This window comes from Carcharodon carcharias, chromosome 22 (genome assembly GCF_017639515.1).
Source record: "Carcharodon carcharias isolate sCarCar2 chromosome 22, sCarCar2.pri, whole genome shotgun sequence".
In the NCBI taxonomy this organism is placed as follows: Eukaryota; Metazoa; Chordata; class Chondrichthyes; order Lamniformes; family Lamnidae; genus Carcharodon; species Carcharodon carcharias.
The window spans coordinates 3,539,377-3,555,638 of NC_054488.1; the positions used below are offsets into that span (position 1 = coordinate 3,539,377).

At 41.1% G+C, this 16,262-nt stretch overlaps 1 protein-coding gene across 2 annotated transcripts in view; it reads left to right on the forward strand.

The window, feature by feature from the left end:
* The window catches only part of tmem104 (transmembrane protein 104), a 296,624-nt gene extending 289,169 nt beyond the window's left edge, over positions 1-7,455 (forward strand). For both annotated transcript variants that reach the window (XM_041217287.1, XM_041217289.1), the window contains exon 10: positions 6,193-7,455. In XM_041217287.1, coding sequence (XP_041073221.1) covers positions 6,193-6,947 — 755 coding nt within the window. In that variant the 3' untranslated portion in view covers positions 6,948-7,455. The remainder of the gene's footprint in view (positions 1-6,192) is intronic.
* The last annotated feature ends 8,807 nt before the right edge of the window (positions 7,456-16,262 follow it).

The window sequence follows — 16,262 nt, forward strand, 5'->3', positions numbered from 1 at the left end:
AAAATGCAAATACACTCTACCTCTCTGTTTACATATCAAACTAGTACATATCAAAGCACCCAGACTAGCTGGCTTTGATCCAATTAAGACAGACCCGCAAACTAAACCTCTGATTTAAAAGAAAAGTATTTTCCAAAATATTATATACATTAATAGCTTCATGACAGTGATGCAATGGTTTACTGGCTTCCACCCCATTAATATTTGTGCTGAACATTTGTTGAGTGTGAGAGTAGCTCCGTGGGTGTGGTGCTCTTGCCCTTAGTACAGGATTGTCGTGCCTTCACGGTTGATTAGCCCTTGGCCTGTCCACTGCATCTTACTGATGCCTAAGATGTCAAGTCAATAGGTTCTCATTTCTCTCCACAGCAGGAGCACCTTCTTTCACAGGAAGTGTGTTCGGATGTCTCGGGTGTGCTGATTCTTTTAATGGTTTGGTGTTGGAGATTGGGCTTCAGTGTTCCCTTTTATGTTAGCTGCCAATCTACTCTCATACACTCTTTGCTCCTACTTTCTGTATGCTCCTTGATTCTCTACTGTACTGTGAACCTGATATTTATTACAAGCACCTTTTACTGTTTCATTATAATATCAGTTTCTTTAGTCCTTCAGAGTGCTCTTCCTTCCTTTGTGGGAATTTCCTGCTTGAAGACTTCACATTGCTCCTTTACTATTTTACCTGCCATTCTTTGATACCGGTCTAACTGGGCCAGATCGCTTTTCAGCTCACTAAAATTTGCCTCCTTCAATTGAGTATCTTCACCTTTCATTGTTCCTTGTCCTTTTCCATAACCATTCTAAACTAAGGCTTTACCAAACAAAATGAGCACTATTACTTGGTTGATGAGGAGAGCTTGAACACTTGGCACAGGTTGCATGTCTTGGTCTTTCCCAGTATTTGACATATGCATCCATTATCCCCTGCATCTGAACCTACCATCTGACACCAAGAGAAACTGTTGTCTGCTCTGCACTTGATGTTTTGGTCAGTACCAACATGCAATTTCATTGATAGGCTCAGTGGGTGAAATTACCACCTTGTGACATTAAACCAAAAAGATGCCAGGTTTTGTTCCATATCTATGTGGAATTTATTCACCCGAGTCGGGCACTGACATTGGTATTGGCGCCCTTGGGCTAGATAGTGGGAAATCAGTCAGGCTTAATTTCCAGCTAGAAAGGGCCCACGTGGATCTGAGTACCTTTGTCTCTTTGTAGCTGCATCAGAGTTGAACATGGGACCATGCTTAAAAGTGTTAACATACAGTTAACTTTTGAATATGAAGACAGGCCAGCTTTGTGATGTATTAAAGATCTACCATACTGCAGCTTCAGGAGATTAAATAAAATTAGAAAAATTCCAAAACTGGGGGTTTAGTAATTGAATATAACAAGATACAGAAATCAAAACTTTTGTTAAATAACCTCAAATCAGTGTAATCAATCTTCTGTTTCACTTACAACTCTCTTAGGATAAAAAACTGATTGTTTCTGGCCGCCTATTAATTTTTAAAGCCATTGTGAAGACATCCTATTTTGTGCACTTGCACATCTCATTACTTGTGTTAGAACCCAATCACCCAGGGACTCTAATGCAGGAACTCTACTGAGGAACTGTTAAGTGTGTGTGGCATTTGTCCTAGAAGTGGGAGAGTGTGCTGACTCTTTGCCACTCTTTGAAATAACTTATTGTTTTAGATAATGAATGACTAATGCCTTTGAAGTCCTTTGATGATCAGAACTATAAATCATTTTTCTATCTGCAGTTACACACTTCTACAAGAGGCAATGTCAGTACAAGTTATGAGCTTCATATCTAGGAGGACTTGTCCAGTAGAAATGGAGCATTTAAATTCTATGATCCGAGGGAAATATGAAGCATTTAGAACAGTGTTGGGTGACCAAATTGGAGGAATGATTATTCAAAACTCCTAAGTGAAAAGGGAATCTCAGAAGGAGTCTCCAGTGTAGAATGTTTCCCAGAACTTGGGATTCATTGCACCCCAGACTGTTGAGTGGAATTCTCCCGTCCGTGTCAAATGGGAAGGATACTACAAAAAATCTCCGTGCTGCATCAATTATATATCCAAGGGCTACTGTTCCCATGCAAAGCAATAGTAACAATCTGCACTTGTATAATGTCTATAGGATAGTGAACAGCCATTGATGCTTCATAGGAGTGTAATCAGGCAAAAATGACAGAGCCTTAGGTGACATTAGGACAGATGAACAAAACCTTGATCAAAGACCAAGGAAGGAGAGGCAGAGTGTTTGAGGGAGGTTTCAGAGCTTCAGGTCTAGATGGCTATAAGCATGACTCTCTGGTTAAGTAAAGGAAAGCATTTGACAACCAATGAAGTACATTTGAAGTGTAGTCACTGTTGTAATATAGGAAATGCAGTAGCCAAACTGCACACAGTAAGATCCCACAAAGTAATGAGCTAAATGGCCAGTTAACATGTTTTTTGATTGTGTCTGAGGGATAGATAAATTGGTCAGGACGCTGTGGATAACTCCTCTGCTTTTTGAATAGTGTTATGTGATCTTCTATATACCCAAGCAGACAAACTTGATTTAATAACTTATATGAAAAATGGTGCCTCCAACAATGCAGCACTCCCTCTCAATACGTTTTGCAGGGGGAGTGAAAACAATATAGGATCATAAAAATTATTAGATGAAAGCTAGGTTCATCTAATTTGCCTTTGACCAGCCTGCTGGTACTATAAGAGTTGTTGAGTAATCGTAGTTACTGTGGAGAAAGAATAATTCATACCTCCGTGACTTTGACGTGACTGAGTTTGGATTTGATCAATTTCAGCTTTGACCTAGGCTGACTGCTGATTACCGCCTTAATAGTGCACAAATGAGGATGTAGGTTACCTAATATTGTCATTAAACCTCCTGACCACGATAACACTGTTGCTTGGTGAACAGGAGGTTGAGCACCAAACCTCTGACACCTATCTCCCACCGGATCAAATCGTGACATAACATCACCAACGAAAATCGAGCCATCATTTCCCAAACTGTCACTGACATCTTTTCCAGAGAATAGCTCTCGACAGCCTTCACCCTCATAGACCCACTACCCCCAAACTCGACAAAGCCCGCTTTTACCTCCTTCCCAAGATTGACACCCCGGACTGCTCTTCCCTCATGGAACTTATTTCTTCATATCTTGTCTCTGATTATTTATCACTCCTTGTTCAATCACTGAACACCACCATTCAGCCCACGAATCTGACCAAGTTTCCAGTTATTCACCATTTTAATTCTCCACCCCATTCCCACTCCAATATATTTTCGGCCTCTTATGCTGTTCTAATGGACTCAATGGAAACTTGAGGAACAGCATCTCATCTCTTGATTAGGCACTTTACAGCTTGCCAGACTAAACATTGAGCTCAGTGATTTTGGATCATAACCACTGTTTCTATTTTTTGGATAGCATCTGCTGGTAATGATTACACTTGCTGTTTACAGCTGCTCTAGGTCTATCTTTTCTTAGCATGTTACCGCTACATTCTTGCCTTGTAACATCACCTTACATCATTTAATATTTTGTTAGGGAAAGGTACAGTAGCAAAGGATTGGTGGATAGTTAACATTATATTTTTAAGAAAGAAGATGGAGCATGAACAGGAATGTATCGACCAGTCAGCTTATCATTGGTAGGAAAATATTGGAATCCCTTGCAAACATAAGAACTAGGAGCAGGAGTAGGCAACTCAGCCCCTCGAGCCTGCCCCACCATTCAATACAATCATGGCTGATCTCATTTCGGCCTCAACTCCAATTTCCTGCCCTCTCCCCATAACCTTTCAACCCGTTACTAATTCAAAATCTGTCTGTCTATCTCCTTAAATTTATTCAGCGTCCTGGCATCCACTGCACGCTGAGGTAGTGAATTCCACAGATTTATGACCCTTTGAGAAAAGTAATTCCTCCTCATCTCTGATTTAAATCTACCACCCCTTAGACTAAAGCTATGACCTCTCGTTCTAGAATGCCCCAGAAAGGGAAACATCTGCTCCACACCTACTTTGTCTGTCCCCTTTAGCACCTTATATACCTCAACTAGATCTCCTCTCATCCTTCTAAACCCTGGCGAGTATAGGCCTAAACTGCTCAATCTCTCCTCATAAGACAAGCCCCGCGTCTCTGGAATCAATCTAGTGAACCACCTCTGAACTGCCTCCAGTGCAACTACATCCTTCCTCAAGGGGACCAAAACTGTGCACAATACTCCAGGTGCGGTCCCACCAATGCCTTGTACAGTTGCAGCAACACTTCCCTATTTTTATACTCTATTCCTTTAGCAATAAAATTCCATTTGCCTTCCTTATTACCTGCTGTACCTGCATACTAGCTTTCAGTGATTCATGCACGAGGACACCCACATCCCTCTGCACTGAAACATTCTGAAGTTTCTCTCCATTTAAATAATAAGTCGCCTTTTTATTCTTCTGACCAAAATTGATAACCTCACACTTATCCATGTTAAACTCCGTCTGCCAAATTTTGGCCCATTCACCTAACCTGTCCATATCCATTTGTAAATTTCTTATTTCTTCATTGCAACTTACTTTCCCACCTATTTTGGTGTCATCTGCAAATTTAGCTAAAGTACCTTCTATCCCTGAATCCAAGTTATTAATATAGATTGTAAAGGAGAGTAGACAATGGTAATGCAGTAGATGTACTATATAGATTTCTAAAACACCTTTTATAAGAGACCATGTAATAGGTTAATGAGTAAGATCAGAACATGTGGAGTTGGAGGGCAAGTAGTAGAATGTACAGCTAGCTGATTGTAAGAGTGAAGGCAGAGAGCAGGGGTGAAGGGTAGCCTTTCAAAGTAGCAGAAGGCAGGAAATGGGGTCCCATAAGGTTCAATATTGGAGCAACTTGTTCACACTTAATGTTAAAACTCATTGCAAAGTCAATGAAAACTTGCAGAATGGGCATATAATTGGCAAATGAATTCCAGTACAAGTATGAGGTGGTAAGTTTTTGGTGGAAAATTGAGATCACATATTATTTCAACTCATTACAACTGTGGTTTATTTCGAGACAGATAGAATTGAAAAGTAGAGAAATTATGTTAAACTTGTGTCAAATCTACTTTGAGACTAAAAGCAGAAAGCTGGAAAATCTCAGCAAGTCTGACAGCATCTGTGAAGGGAGAAACACAGTTAATGCTTCTAGTTTGTTTCAGAGCTCTGAAGAAGGGTCATACAGACTTGAAATGTTAACTCTCTCTCTCCACAGATGCTGCCAGACCTGAGTTTTTCCAGCTTTTTGTTTTTATTCCGATTTCCAGCATCCACAGTATTTTGTTTTGTTCTACTTTGAGACTAGACCTGTACACAGTACTCCATATTTAAAAGATATTTAGAGACACTGGAGAAGGTGTACAAAAGATTTATTAGGATGTTGCTAGAACTAAGGATATATGCATTAGTAAAGGGTATTACAGGCTGGATCCCTTCCCTTGAAAACAGAAGGCTAAAGGGCAACTTAATAGAGGCCTTGAATATTATGAAAACTTTTGTAGACACACAGACTGTTTCCTCTTGTGTAGGAAAACTTAATTAAAGGCCATCAATATAAGATGATCACCAATATATCAATAAGGAATTCAGAGGAAACTTCTTTACCTGGAGAGTGATGGGAATGTGGAACTCACTACCATGGGGAGTAGTTGAAATGAATAGAGATGCATTTAAGGGGAGGCTAGAATAAGCATTTAAGGGGTAGGGGAATAAAGGGTTAGGATAATATTTGGATGAGGAAAGACAGGAGGTGGCTGGGTTGAAACATAAATACCAGCATGATCTGGTTGTGTTGAATTGTTTATTTCCATGCTGTATATTCTGTAACAATGTGTAATTTAATCTCTTGCCTTTAACCCTATCTCACACTCCCCTTTGTTCCCCACTCCCACCCCTCCCTCCTTTCCCTGGCTTTCTATTACTTAAAATGAATTGTGACATTAACCATTTCCAGTTCTGATATAGATCACCTCTCTGAAACGATTTTGTTTTTCTGTCCACAGCCACCACCCGATAACCTCACTATTTTCAGAATTTTCTGTTTTTATTATGTGGATTATCTGTGGCTTTTTTGTTCTACAATGTGTAAAACTGCTGTTTTATTTTCTGACTGCTCTCTCCCCTTGCCTTTCAGCTTTTATAATCATGATCATTTTGGCCTTGATGAGGATTGGTAAGGGTGCAGGAGAGGGTCATCCCCCTATCGCCAACTTCTCTGGCATCCCCACCTTATTTGGTGTGTGCGTCTACTCCTTCATGTGTCAACATTCCTTGCCCTCGCTCATTACTCCCATCAGTAAGAAGAAGCACATGAACAAGCTGGTCCTGGTCGACTATATACTCATCCTAGCCTTTTACAGCCTGCTATCCTTCACTGCCATCTTCTGCTTCAGTAACCTGAAGGACATGTACACGCTCAACTTCACAAGCAATTGCAGCGTCATCAGTGTGCCTTTCATTCGCTACTTCTTGGGACTCTTCCCAGTTTTTACAATCAGCACAAACTTCCCAATAATTGCAGTTACGTTACGCAATAACTGGAAAACTGTCTTCCACAGAGAAGGAGGAATGTATCCATGGCTGATTGATCGAATCATCTTTCCTCTAATCACCATCATTCCTCCCATATTGGTGGCGTTCTGCACCCATGACCTGGAAATTCTGGTGGGCATCACTGGTTCTTATGCAGGCACTGGTATTCAGTACATCATCCCTGCGTGCTTGGTCTACTTCAGCAGGAAAGACATTGGGCTTGTGTTTGGTAACAACGTTCAGAATAAGTACAGATCTCCCTTCAAGCATATCTTTTGGATCCTGTTTGTGTTGGTGTGGTCCGTGTCCTGTTTCATCTTTGTAACGACCAACATCGTGCTGGCAGAAACCAAATGAGCCCGTGGATTGTCCGAGAGGCTTTCCTCTGTACCTAGGACTCTAAACCCTGATTCCTTCCCATCACATCACCAATTGACTTTGCTACGGCAAAATATAAATTCACAGTGAACTGGTTTAAATATTCATTATATCATGTTTTACAGTTGCAGTTTCCAAAATCTACTCATGAATCCTTTTTAACCCTATTAAAAATGATGATGCACTTTTGTCAGTATGACAAAAAAAAATCCGATTTTTAACTTGTGCTTTATAAATGAAGTCAGCTGCCTCTTGGCATCATGTAACACGCAGACACTGAAGTGAGTCTTGACCTGACCTGTTCTCCTGACACGGCCTTGAATGTGGGTCAGGTAAAGGTGGCCTGTCATTGCTGTCCTCATGGAGTATTCTTGTAAACTAGAAACTGTTTTTTTCCAATAGTTTGAAATTTATTGTTGACAATCAAATAATGTAACTGCAAATATTAAGGCTGTAAATTTTTGGATTATAAAAGCTGCTGGAAATGGCTGAGTCTGTGAAAGCACTTTGTGGAATTCTGCAGGATGAAGCAGCTTGTAACTGAATTGATTTCAACCTGAGCGATGCTGCTAGATGCCCCCTGTCACCTATGAACTTGCCTGAATATGATTGGGATGTAATCGAAAAAGTTTGTGTTTCAAAGAATGCACAAACTCCTGTATTCCTCAGTTGTTGACCAGATAGGCTGTCCTGGCTACTGCTTCGCTTGGGTGAACTATTATAGGTCCGATTTTAACATTAGCATGTCACAGCCTGCTGTCCCCACTGATCCAGGGAACTGGGCCCATAGAGCCTCTGGCCCCATTCCCCCTTGACTTACCTCCTCTGCAGTGCCTTGTACTCCATGAGGTGCCTTGTGCTTCATGTTTACTCAGCCCATGCAGACGTGCCTGTTTTTAAAAACGCTTCTCCCTTTAGAGATATACGTGAAAGGGGTGGGGTGGTGACCCTCTTGGTTGCTACACTGCCCAGATTAGGCTTTACAATGAGTAGTGTAGGCAGTGATGGAATCCAGTCACCAGCCTCTGCTCTCAATCTTGTGCAATATTGTCTGTCCTCACACACTAACTGACCCAGAATCTGTGATGTTTTGTGTGGGAAGTGTACAAGAGGAGCTATAAATGCTGCAAGTGGGTGTATGAAGAGGAAACAGGTTATAGTTTTGGATGCTGATAGACACGCTGTATATTTCTGCATTCTGTTATAATTGTATAGTAAAGTGTTTGAATCCAAGTGTACTGAGTGAGCTCTAATCGCCTGCCCTTTCCGTCAATCATTTTGGACATGACTGGCACTGACAGTCCTGATCTAGCAAACCGGTTATTTCTTTTTTGCCTTCACCCACCCTGAATGTCCCGTGTCAGTGGGAATCAGTAATACACAGATTAATGGGCATCCAACTAAGGGCCTGGATGGTTGCCTAGGAAAGCCACTGAGCATTGAGGGGCCTTATCATGGTAACACACACACACACACACACACACACACACACACACACCCCTGCAGGTTATCAAGCCATACAGGCTGGGGAAGCTCAGGTTCAATCATCATATACACTGCATCAGCTGATCTCTGGCAAGGTTGCATTTTGGGTTGATAGCTGCACTAGGAGAAAGGGATGTCAGCTTTGGTTCCTATTCCTGATCTCTGACCAGCTCCCCACCTCCTGTAAAGCATGTTATTAACTATTTGGGTAAGAAACCGAATTACATTGAAAACAGGACACCACTGAGAATGGCTGAGGGGTTGGATTATGTATGTTGAAGGATGATATTACTGAGAATGGTTGAAGGGGTGGAGTGGAGTCTCTGTTGAGGGTTATGCAGCACTAAATATTTGGGGGTGTCTGCATATTGAAGGTCAGTAGCGCTGAGTTGTCAGGGGAGGTGTCTGTACATTAATGGCTGAGCAGCTTTGGGAAAAGTTGGTGGGTCTGTGTATTGAGGGTTGGACAGTGCTGGGAATGGTCAGGAGGTTGGTGTATTAAATGTTGGGCAGCACTGCCACAGCCCCAAAACATCATATCAAATGACATTCTGTGTGACTGTGGCAAAGGTAAAAGTCATCTCTTGACCTCTTTGCAACCTTTGACACAGCTGCCCCCACCATCTTCCTCCAACATGTTTGTAAAAACAGTGTGATCAATAAGGTGCAAGCGGATCAATAAGGTGCAAGCGGATCAATAAGGTGCAAGCGGATCAATAAGGTGCAAGCGGATCAATAAGGTGCAAGCGGATCAATAAGGTGCAAGCGGATTCTCTGGGAGTGCAAGAGAAGAGGAACCACCAACTTTAGTTGGCAAACGGGATGAACTTTCAGCGAGGGTAAATAACGAGTAAAGTTAAGAGGAAAAAAGCTTTACTCATAAGGACTCGATGCAAGTTTTGATGCTTACAACTTACTTTCCTATCTTTCAGCATCCATCCTGTCAAGTCCCCTCAGGATCTTATGTTTTAATAGGATCACCCCTCATTCTTCTGTGTTAAAGCTTCCCGGTGGCCAAAGAAAGCAATCCGAAAGATTTTAAAACAATATTTTAATCGAATCAGTCTTATGATACATCATTTGGGTGAGGGACTAAATGTGTTGTTGTTAAATTTTGCGATGACACAAAGATAGGAAAGGAAGTTGTCAAGAGGACATAGTCTTACAAAAATTTAGATAGGTGAAGTGACTGGCAACAATTTGGCAGATGGAGTATAATGTGGGAAAATGTGAACTGATCCACTTTAGCAGGAAAAATAAAGTATTATTTAAATGGAGAGAGATTGCAGAACTCTACAGTACAGAGGAATCTGGGTGAACTTATACATAAATCACAAAGTTAGTATGCAGATACAGCAAGTGATTCGGAAGTCAAATGAAATATTAGCATTTATTGCAAGGGGAATAGAGTATAAAAGTAGGCAAATGTTGCTACAGCTATACAGGGACTTAGTGAGGCCACATCTGGAGTACTGTGTACAATTTTGGTCTCCTTACATAAAGAAGGTTATAAATACATTAGAAGCAGTTCAAAGATCATTAGACTGATTCCTGGGATGAAAGGGCTATCTTATGAGGAAAGATTGAGTCTACATACATTGGAATTTAGAAGAATGAGCGATGATCTTATTGAACATGTAAGATTCTGAGGGGATGTCCCCCTTTGTGGGGGTGTCTAGAACTAGGGGACATGGTTTAAAAATTAAGGGTCTCCACTTAAGATGGAGATGAGGAGAATTGTTTTCTCTGAGGGCTGTTAGTCTGTGGAATTCTTTTCCCCAGAGAGCAGTGGAGGCCGGGTCATCGAGTATATTCAAGGCTGAGATTTTTGTTTGACAAAGGAGTTGAGGGTTATAGGTGGACAGACAGGAGAGTGGAGCTGAGGCCACAATCGGCTCAGCCATGATCTTATCGAACGGTGGAGCAAGTTCAAGGGGCTGAATGGCCTACATCTACTCCTAATTCTTGGGTTCAAAAACTTGCATATTGACACTTTGAGGCCTTTCATTTCTACATCACCTCCTCCCCTCCCCACCTTAAAATTGTCATTTAGTTCATAGTGACTTTGCTCAATCTTCCTGCTAAAATGCATCACTTTACACCTCTCTGCATTAAATTTCATCTGCATGTATGTCTGTCCATTTCACTGTCCTGTCTTTGTGTTCCAGAAAACTGTAACTATCCTTTTCACTGTTTACTACATTTCTAAGTCTTGTGGCATCTGCAAACTTTGAAATTATTCCCTGTATACCCAAGTCCATGTCATTAAGATATATCAAAAAGAGACAGTGGCCCTAATACCAATGAAATATCACTGTTTCACTCCAATCTGAAGAACAACTGTTCACTCTGATTCTCTGTCCTTTTTGTCCCTTAGCAAATTTTGTGTCCATGCTTCCACTGTCATCTTTAACTCCATAGGCTTTAATCTTGCTAGCAGGCCCATTATATGGCACTTTACATAGGATTAAATAGGACATACAGCACAGAAACAGGCCATTCAGCTCAACCAGTCCATCTGGTGTTTATGCTCCACTCGAGCCTTCTCCCATCTTTTCTCATCTAAAACCATTGTTACCCTCTATTCCCTCCTTCCTCATATAAATGTTTGTTCAGCTTCCCTTAAATACATCTATACTATTCATTTCAACCATTCCCTGTGGTAGTGAGTTCCACATTCTCACCACTCTGGGTAAAGAAATTACTTCTGAAATCCCTATTGGATTTCTTGGTGACTATCTTGTATTGGGAGATCTTGCGGTGCAGTGGATAGTCTCCCTGTCTCCGAGCTAGAAGCTGCTGGTTTCAGTCCAACTCCAGGGCTTGATGGCCATGGATGGTGTGTTCATAATGTGGCCAAACTGGTTGATTATCAATCTGTAAATCCTTCCAATACACCTACGGCAGGCAGTAAGGGTGGGAGAGTTTCCTAGTCAGCCACACTTGATGTGGTGTGGCACCCCTCAAGCTATAGCCTCTGGCAACCGCTTCCAGGAAAAACAAGCCATGGAGCAGATAGGAGCATGTGCTTTGTCTGCCTCATGAGCCACTAGACATAGCAAGGAAATAAAGCAGGAAGTTCTTCTTTATGGCCCCTAGTATTGCTATTCCCCACTAGAGGAAATATTCTCTCTGTATTAACACCATTAAAACCTTTTATAATTTTAAATACCTCTCGGTCATCCCCTCAGCCATCTTTTTCAAGAGAATAGAAACCCAACCTGTCGATGCTTTCCTCATCAATCTTGTAAATTTTCTCTGCATTCCCTCCAGTGCCTCTTTACCTGTTTTATAATATGGTGACCAGTGCTGCGTGTAGTACTACATGCAGTGTGGTCTGCCCAAAGTTTGATACAGTTTTGGCATAACATCTTTACTTTCCAATTTTATCTCTCTAGAAATAAGGCCCAGTGCTTGGTTTGTTTATTTTCTATGGCCTCGCTAACCTGTGGTGCAATTTTTAGTGATTATTGTTTTTGTACTCTGAGATCCCTTTGTTTCTTTACTTCATCTAGACTATCTCTTTATCTATTTTTATCCTATTCAATGTCGCTACTGCCTCCCTCCTTCACTACCACATTGGCAGCATCCTCTTCGCTAAAGACTGATCCAAAGTACAAATTTAGTACCTAAGCCATGCTCTAGACCTTCAGCAGAATATCTCCTTTGTCCCAACCTTTCTTTGTACTTTTATTATTTTTAAAGACTTTCCCTTTTATGTTGGCCATTATTCTATTCTCGTACTCCCTGTCTTTCTCATTCTCTTTTTTTAGATCACCTGTATTCAGCTTGGTTCTCTAATATATTATGAGCCCTTCAATTGTTATAAACTTATTTTTTGCCTCATTTTAATGCCTCTCATCATCCAGGAATCTCTAGATTTATTTGCTCCCCTTTCCCTTCAGGAATGTGTGTACTCTGTATCCAAGCCACCTCACCATTGTTCAATTACTGTATTGTTGACTCATTTTTGACTCCAGTTCACCAAGACCAGATCTCTCTTCAACTCACTGATGTTAGCCCTCTCCAGTTAAGTATTTTTATGCTTAATTGTACCTCGTCAGTTTTCAGAATTATTGCAAACAAGGGATCAAATGTGGGAAGACGTGGTAAATTGAAGAGTAGAGATAAGGTAAGAGAGGAAGGTATTAATTTGGGAAATGGATAAACAGGCCAATAGGTTAGAGGTTACAAAAATAATAAAAGGTCAAAACTTAAGACTCTGCATTTGAATGCATGTAACATTTGAAAAAAAAACGAACTAATAGCGCAAATAGCGATAAATAAGTATGATCTTATAGCCATTAAAGAGACATGGCTACAGGATGGGATAGATTGGGACCTGAACATTGAAGGGATGTGACTTTTGAGAAGGATCGTTAGGAAAAGGTGGAGGGGCGGTTCTGTTAATTAAAGATGACAGCGCAATGGCAAGAGATGGCCTATGTAGAGAAAACCAGGATATAGAAGTGGTTTGGGTAGAGATGAGGAATGACAAAGGCAAGAAGTCTCCCGTGAGATTGATGTACAGGCCCCTTAATCGTAATCACACCGTAAGATGGGGTATCGAAGAAATTGTGGGAGCTTGTCAGAAAGTTACAGCGATTATCATGGGGGATTTTAATCTACATGTAGACTAGAACAACCAGATGGGCAAAGGCAGTATAGATGACAAATTCATAGAATGTTTTTTGGGATAATTTCTTTGATCACATTCTGGATCCAACCAGGGAGTAGGCTACACTGGAACAGGTATTGTGCAATGCGATAGGGTTAATTAATGACCTCCTAGCGAAGGCACAGTAATCATAATATGATTGAATTTTACATTCAGTTTGAGGGAGAGAAGATGGTCTAATACTAGTCTTTTAAACTTAACTAATGGCAATTACAAGGCCATGAAAGCAGAGCTAGCGAAAGTGAATTGGAAATTTAGGTTTAGGGATAGGGCGAATAGAGAGCCAGTGGTAGCTACATTCTAACAAAGAAATTCTAAGGGGAGGATCCACCATCCCTGGTTAACCAAAAAAGTTAAAGATAGTATCAAATTTAAAGCAAAAGCATATAATTGTGCAAAGATAGGTGGCAGGTCAGAAGATTGGACAGAATATAAAAAACAGCAAAAAATGGAGAGGTGATGGCGTAGTAGTATTGTCACTGGACTAGTAATCCAGAGACCCAGGGTAATGCTCTAGGGACCAGGGTTCGAATCCCACCACAGCAGATGGTGGAATTTGAATTAAATAAAAATCTAGAATTAAAAGTTTAATGATGACCATTGTCAATTGTCATAAAAACCCATCTGGTTCACTAATGTCCTTTAGGGAAGGAAATCTGCTGCCCTTACCTGGTCTGGCCTACATGTGACTCCAGATCCACAGCAATGTGCTCGACTCTGGAATGCCCTCTGGACAACAGCAATTAAGGATGGGCAATAAATGCTGACCTAACCAGCGACTCCCACATCCCATGAACGAATTTTTTACAATGACAAAACAATGAGGGAAAAATTAGAGCACACAATAAAGCTAGCTAGAAATATAAAGACAGACAGTAAGAACTTCTATAGATATTTAAAAAAAAAGTTAACCAAGTGAGCAATGGTCCATTAGAAAGTAAGTCTGGGGTTAATAATGGAAAATAAGGAGATGGCAGATGAATAGGTATTTTCCATTAGCCTTCACTATAGAGGATACAAGTAAGATCCCAGAAATAGCTGTAAACTCGGGAAGTGGAAGGGAGAGAGGAGCTCAAGAAAATTACAACTAGCAGGGAAGTGGTACTTAGCAAATTGTTGGAACTATGGGTTGACAAGTCCTGGTGGTTTTCATCCTATGGTCTTAAAAGATGTGGCTAGTGAGATAGTTGATGCATTAGTTTTAATTTTCCAAAATTGACTAGATCTGGGGAAGGTTCCAGTAGATTGGAAAATAGCAAATGTAACTGCTTTGTTCAAAAAGGGAGGGAGACAAAGCAGGAAACTATAAACTAGTTAGCTTAACATCTGTCATAGGGAAGATGTTAGAATCTATTATTAAAGACGTTATAACAGGGCACTTAGATAAATTTGAGGTAATGAGTCAGAGTCAACATGGCTTTGTGAAAGGAAAATCAGGTTTAACCAATTTATTGGAATTCTTTGAAGAAGTAATGTGCCGTGGATAAAGGGGAACCGGTGGATATGTTGTACTTAGATTTTCAGAAGGCATTTGATAAGGTGCCTCATCAAAGGTTATTGTGGAAAGTATAAGCTCGGTGTAGGGAGTAACATATTGGCATGGATAGAAGATTAGCCAGCTAACAGGAAACAGTAAACATAAATGGCTAATCTTCTGGTTGGCAGGAGGTGATGAATGCTGTGCCACAGGGATCAGTGCTGAGGCCTTAACTCTTTACAATTTATATAAATGACTTGGATGAAGGGACTGAAGATATGGTTGCTAAATTTGCTGATGACACAAAGGTAGATAGGAAAGTAAGTTGTGAAGTAAGAGGACATAAGGAGGCTACGAAAGCATATAATTAGGTGAGTGGGCAAAGATCTGGTAAATGGAGTACAATGTAGGAAAATGTGAGGTTGCCCATTTTAGCAGGATGAATAAAGGGAAGCATATAATCTAAATGATGAGAGATTGCAGAACTCTCAAATGCAGAGGGATCTGGGTGTCCTGGTGCATGAATCGCAAGAAGTTAGTATGCAGGTACAGCAAGTAATTAGCAAAGCTAATAGAACATTAGTGTTTATTGCAAGGAGAATTGAATACAAGAGCAGGGAGGTTAGGCTTCAGTTATACAGGGCATTGGTGAGACCACATCTGGAGTACTGTGTACAGTATCGGTCTCCTTATTTAAGGAAAGATGTAAATGTGTTAGAAGCAGTTCAGAGAAGATTTACAAGATTAATACCTGGAATGGGTGGGTTATCCTATGAGGAAAGGTTGGACAGGCTGGGCTTGTATCCACTGGAGTTTAGAAGAGTAAGAGGTGGCTTGATTGAAACATAAGATCCTGAGGCGAGTTGACAGGGAGAATGTGGAAAGAATATTTCCTCTTGTGGGAGAATCTAGAATCTGGATCACGGCCCTAAATGGGCGACCCCTTATTTTGAAACTTTGGAATTCTCTTCCCCGAAAGAGGCAGAGTATTTGAATATCTTTAAGGCAGTGGTAGATAGATTCTTGATAAGCAAGGGGGTGAACGGTTATCGGGTGTAGGCAGAAATATGAGGTTAAAATTAGATTTGTCATGATCTTAATGAATGGCGGAGCAGGCTTGAGGGGCCGAGTGGCCTACTGCTGCCACTAATTTGTATGTTCGTGTGTATATTATGATCACTATTCCCCAAATGCTCTCCCACCAATATTATCTGGTGTCACGCTCCAGTCTGTGCTCACTGACCAATGCTATTCTCCAGAATATTCTGCAGAATTGGAAAGTCTTCCCCTTCATTGCAGGAGGAGTGGAGCAGGTAGGACCTGCCCTGAGTCTGGATCGGTTTCCCCCACCCCAACTCCCCAGACTGCAGCTCTGCTACATACTGGACAGAAATTAGCAGAAGCTGTTACATTGACTATCTCACCCTGTCAGGTATGATGCAGGCTGCTGTTTCTGATGTTCAGGATCCAAGAGCTGCGATTCCACCAGATGAGATAAGTCCAGATCCAGGGTGACAATACCCCCACCACCATGAACACCCCCCCTCCTCCCTCACCTCAGTTACTGCAGGTTACTTCACACTGTTTACAGCCCAAATAACACCTGTTCTTCCTCCAGTGTTATCTGAGATCTCTCATGTTTTCCATTTAAGAC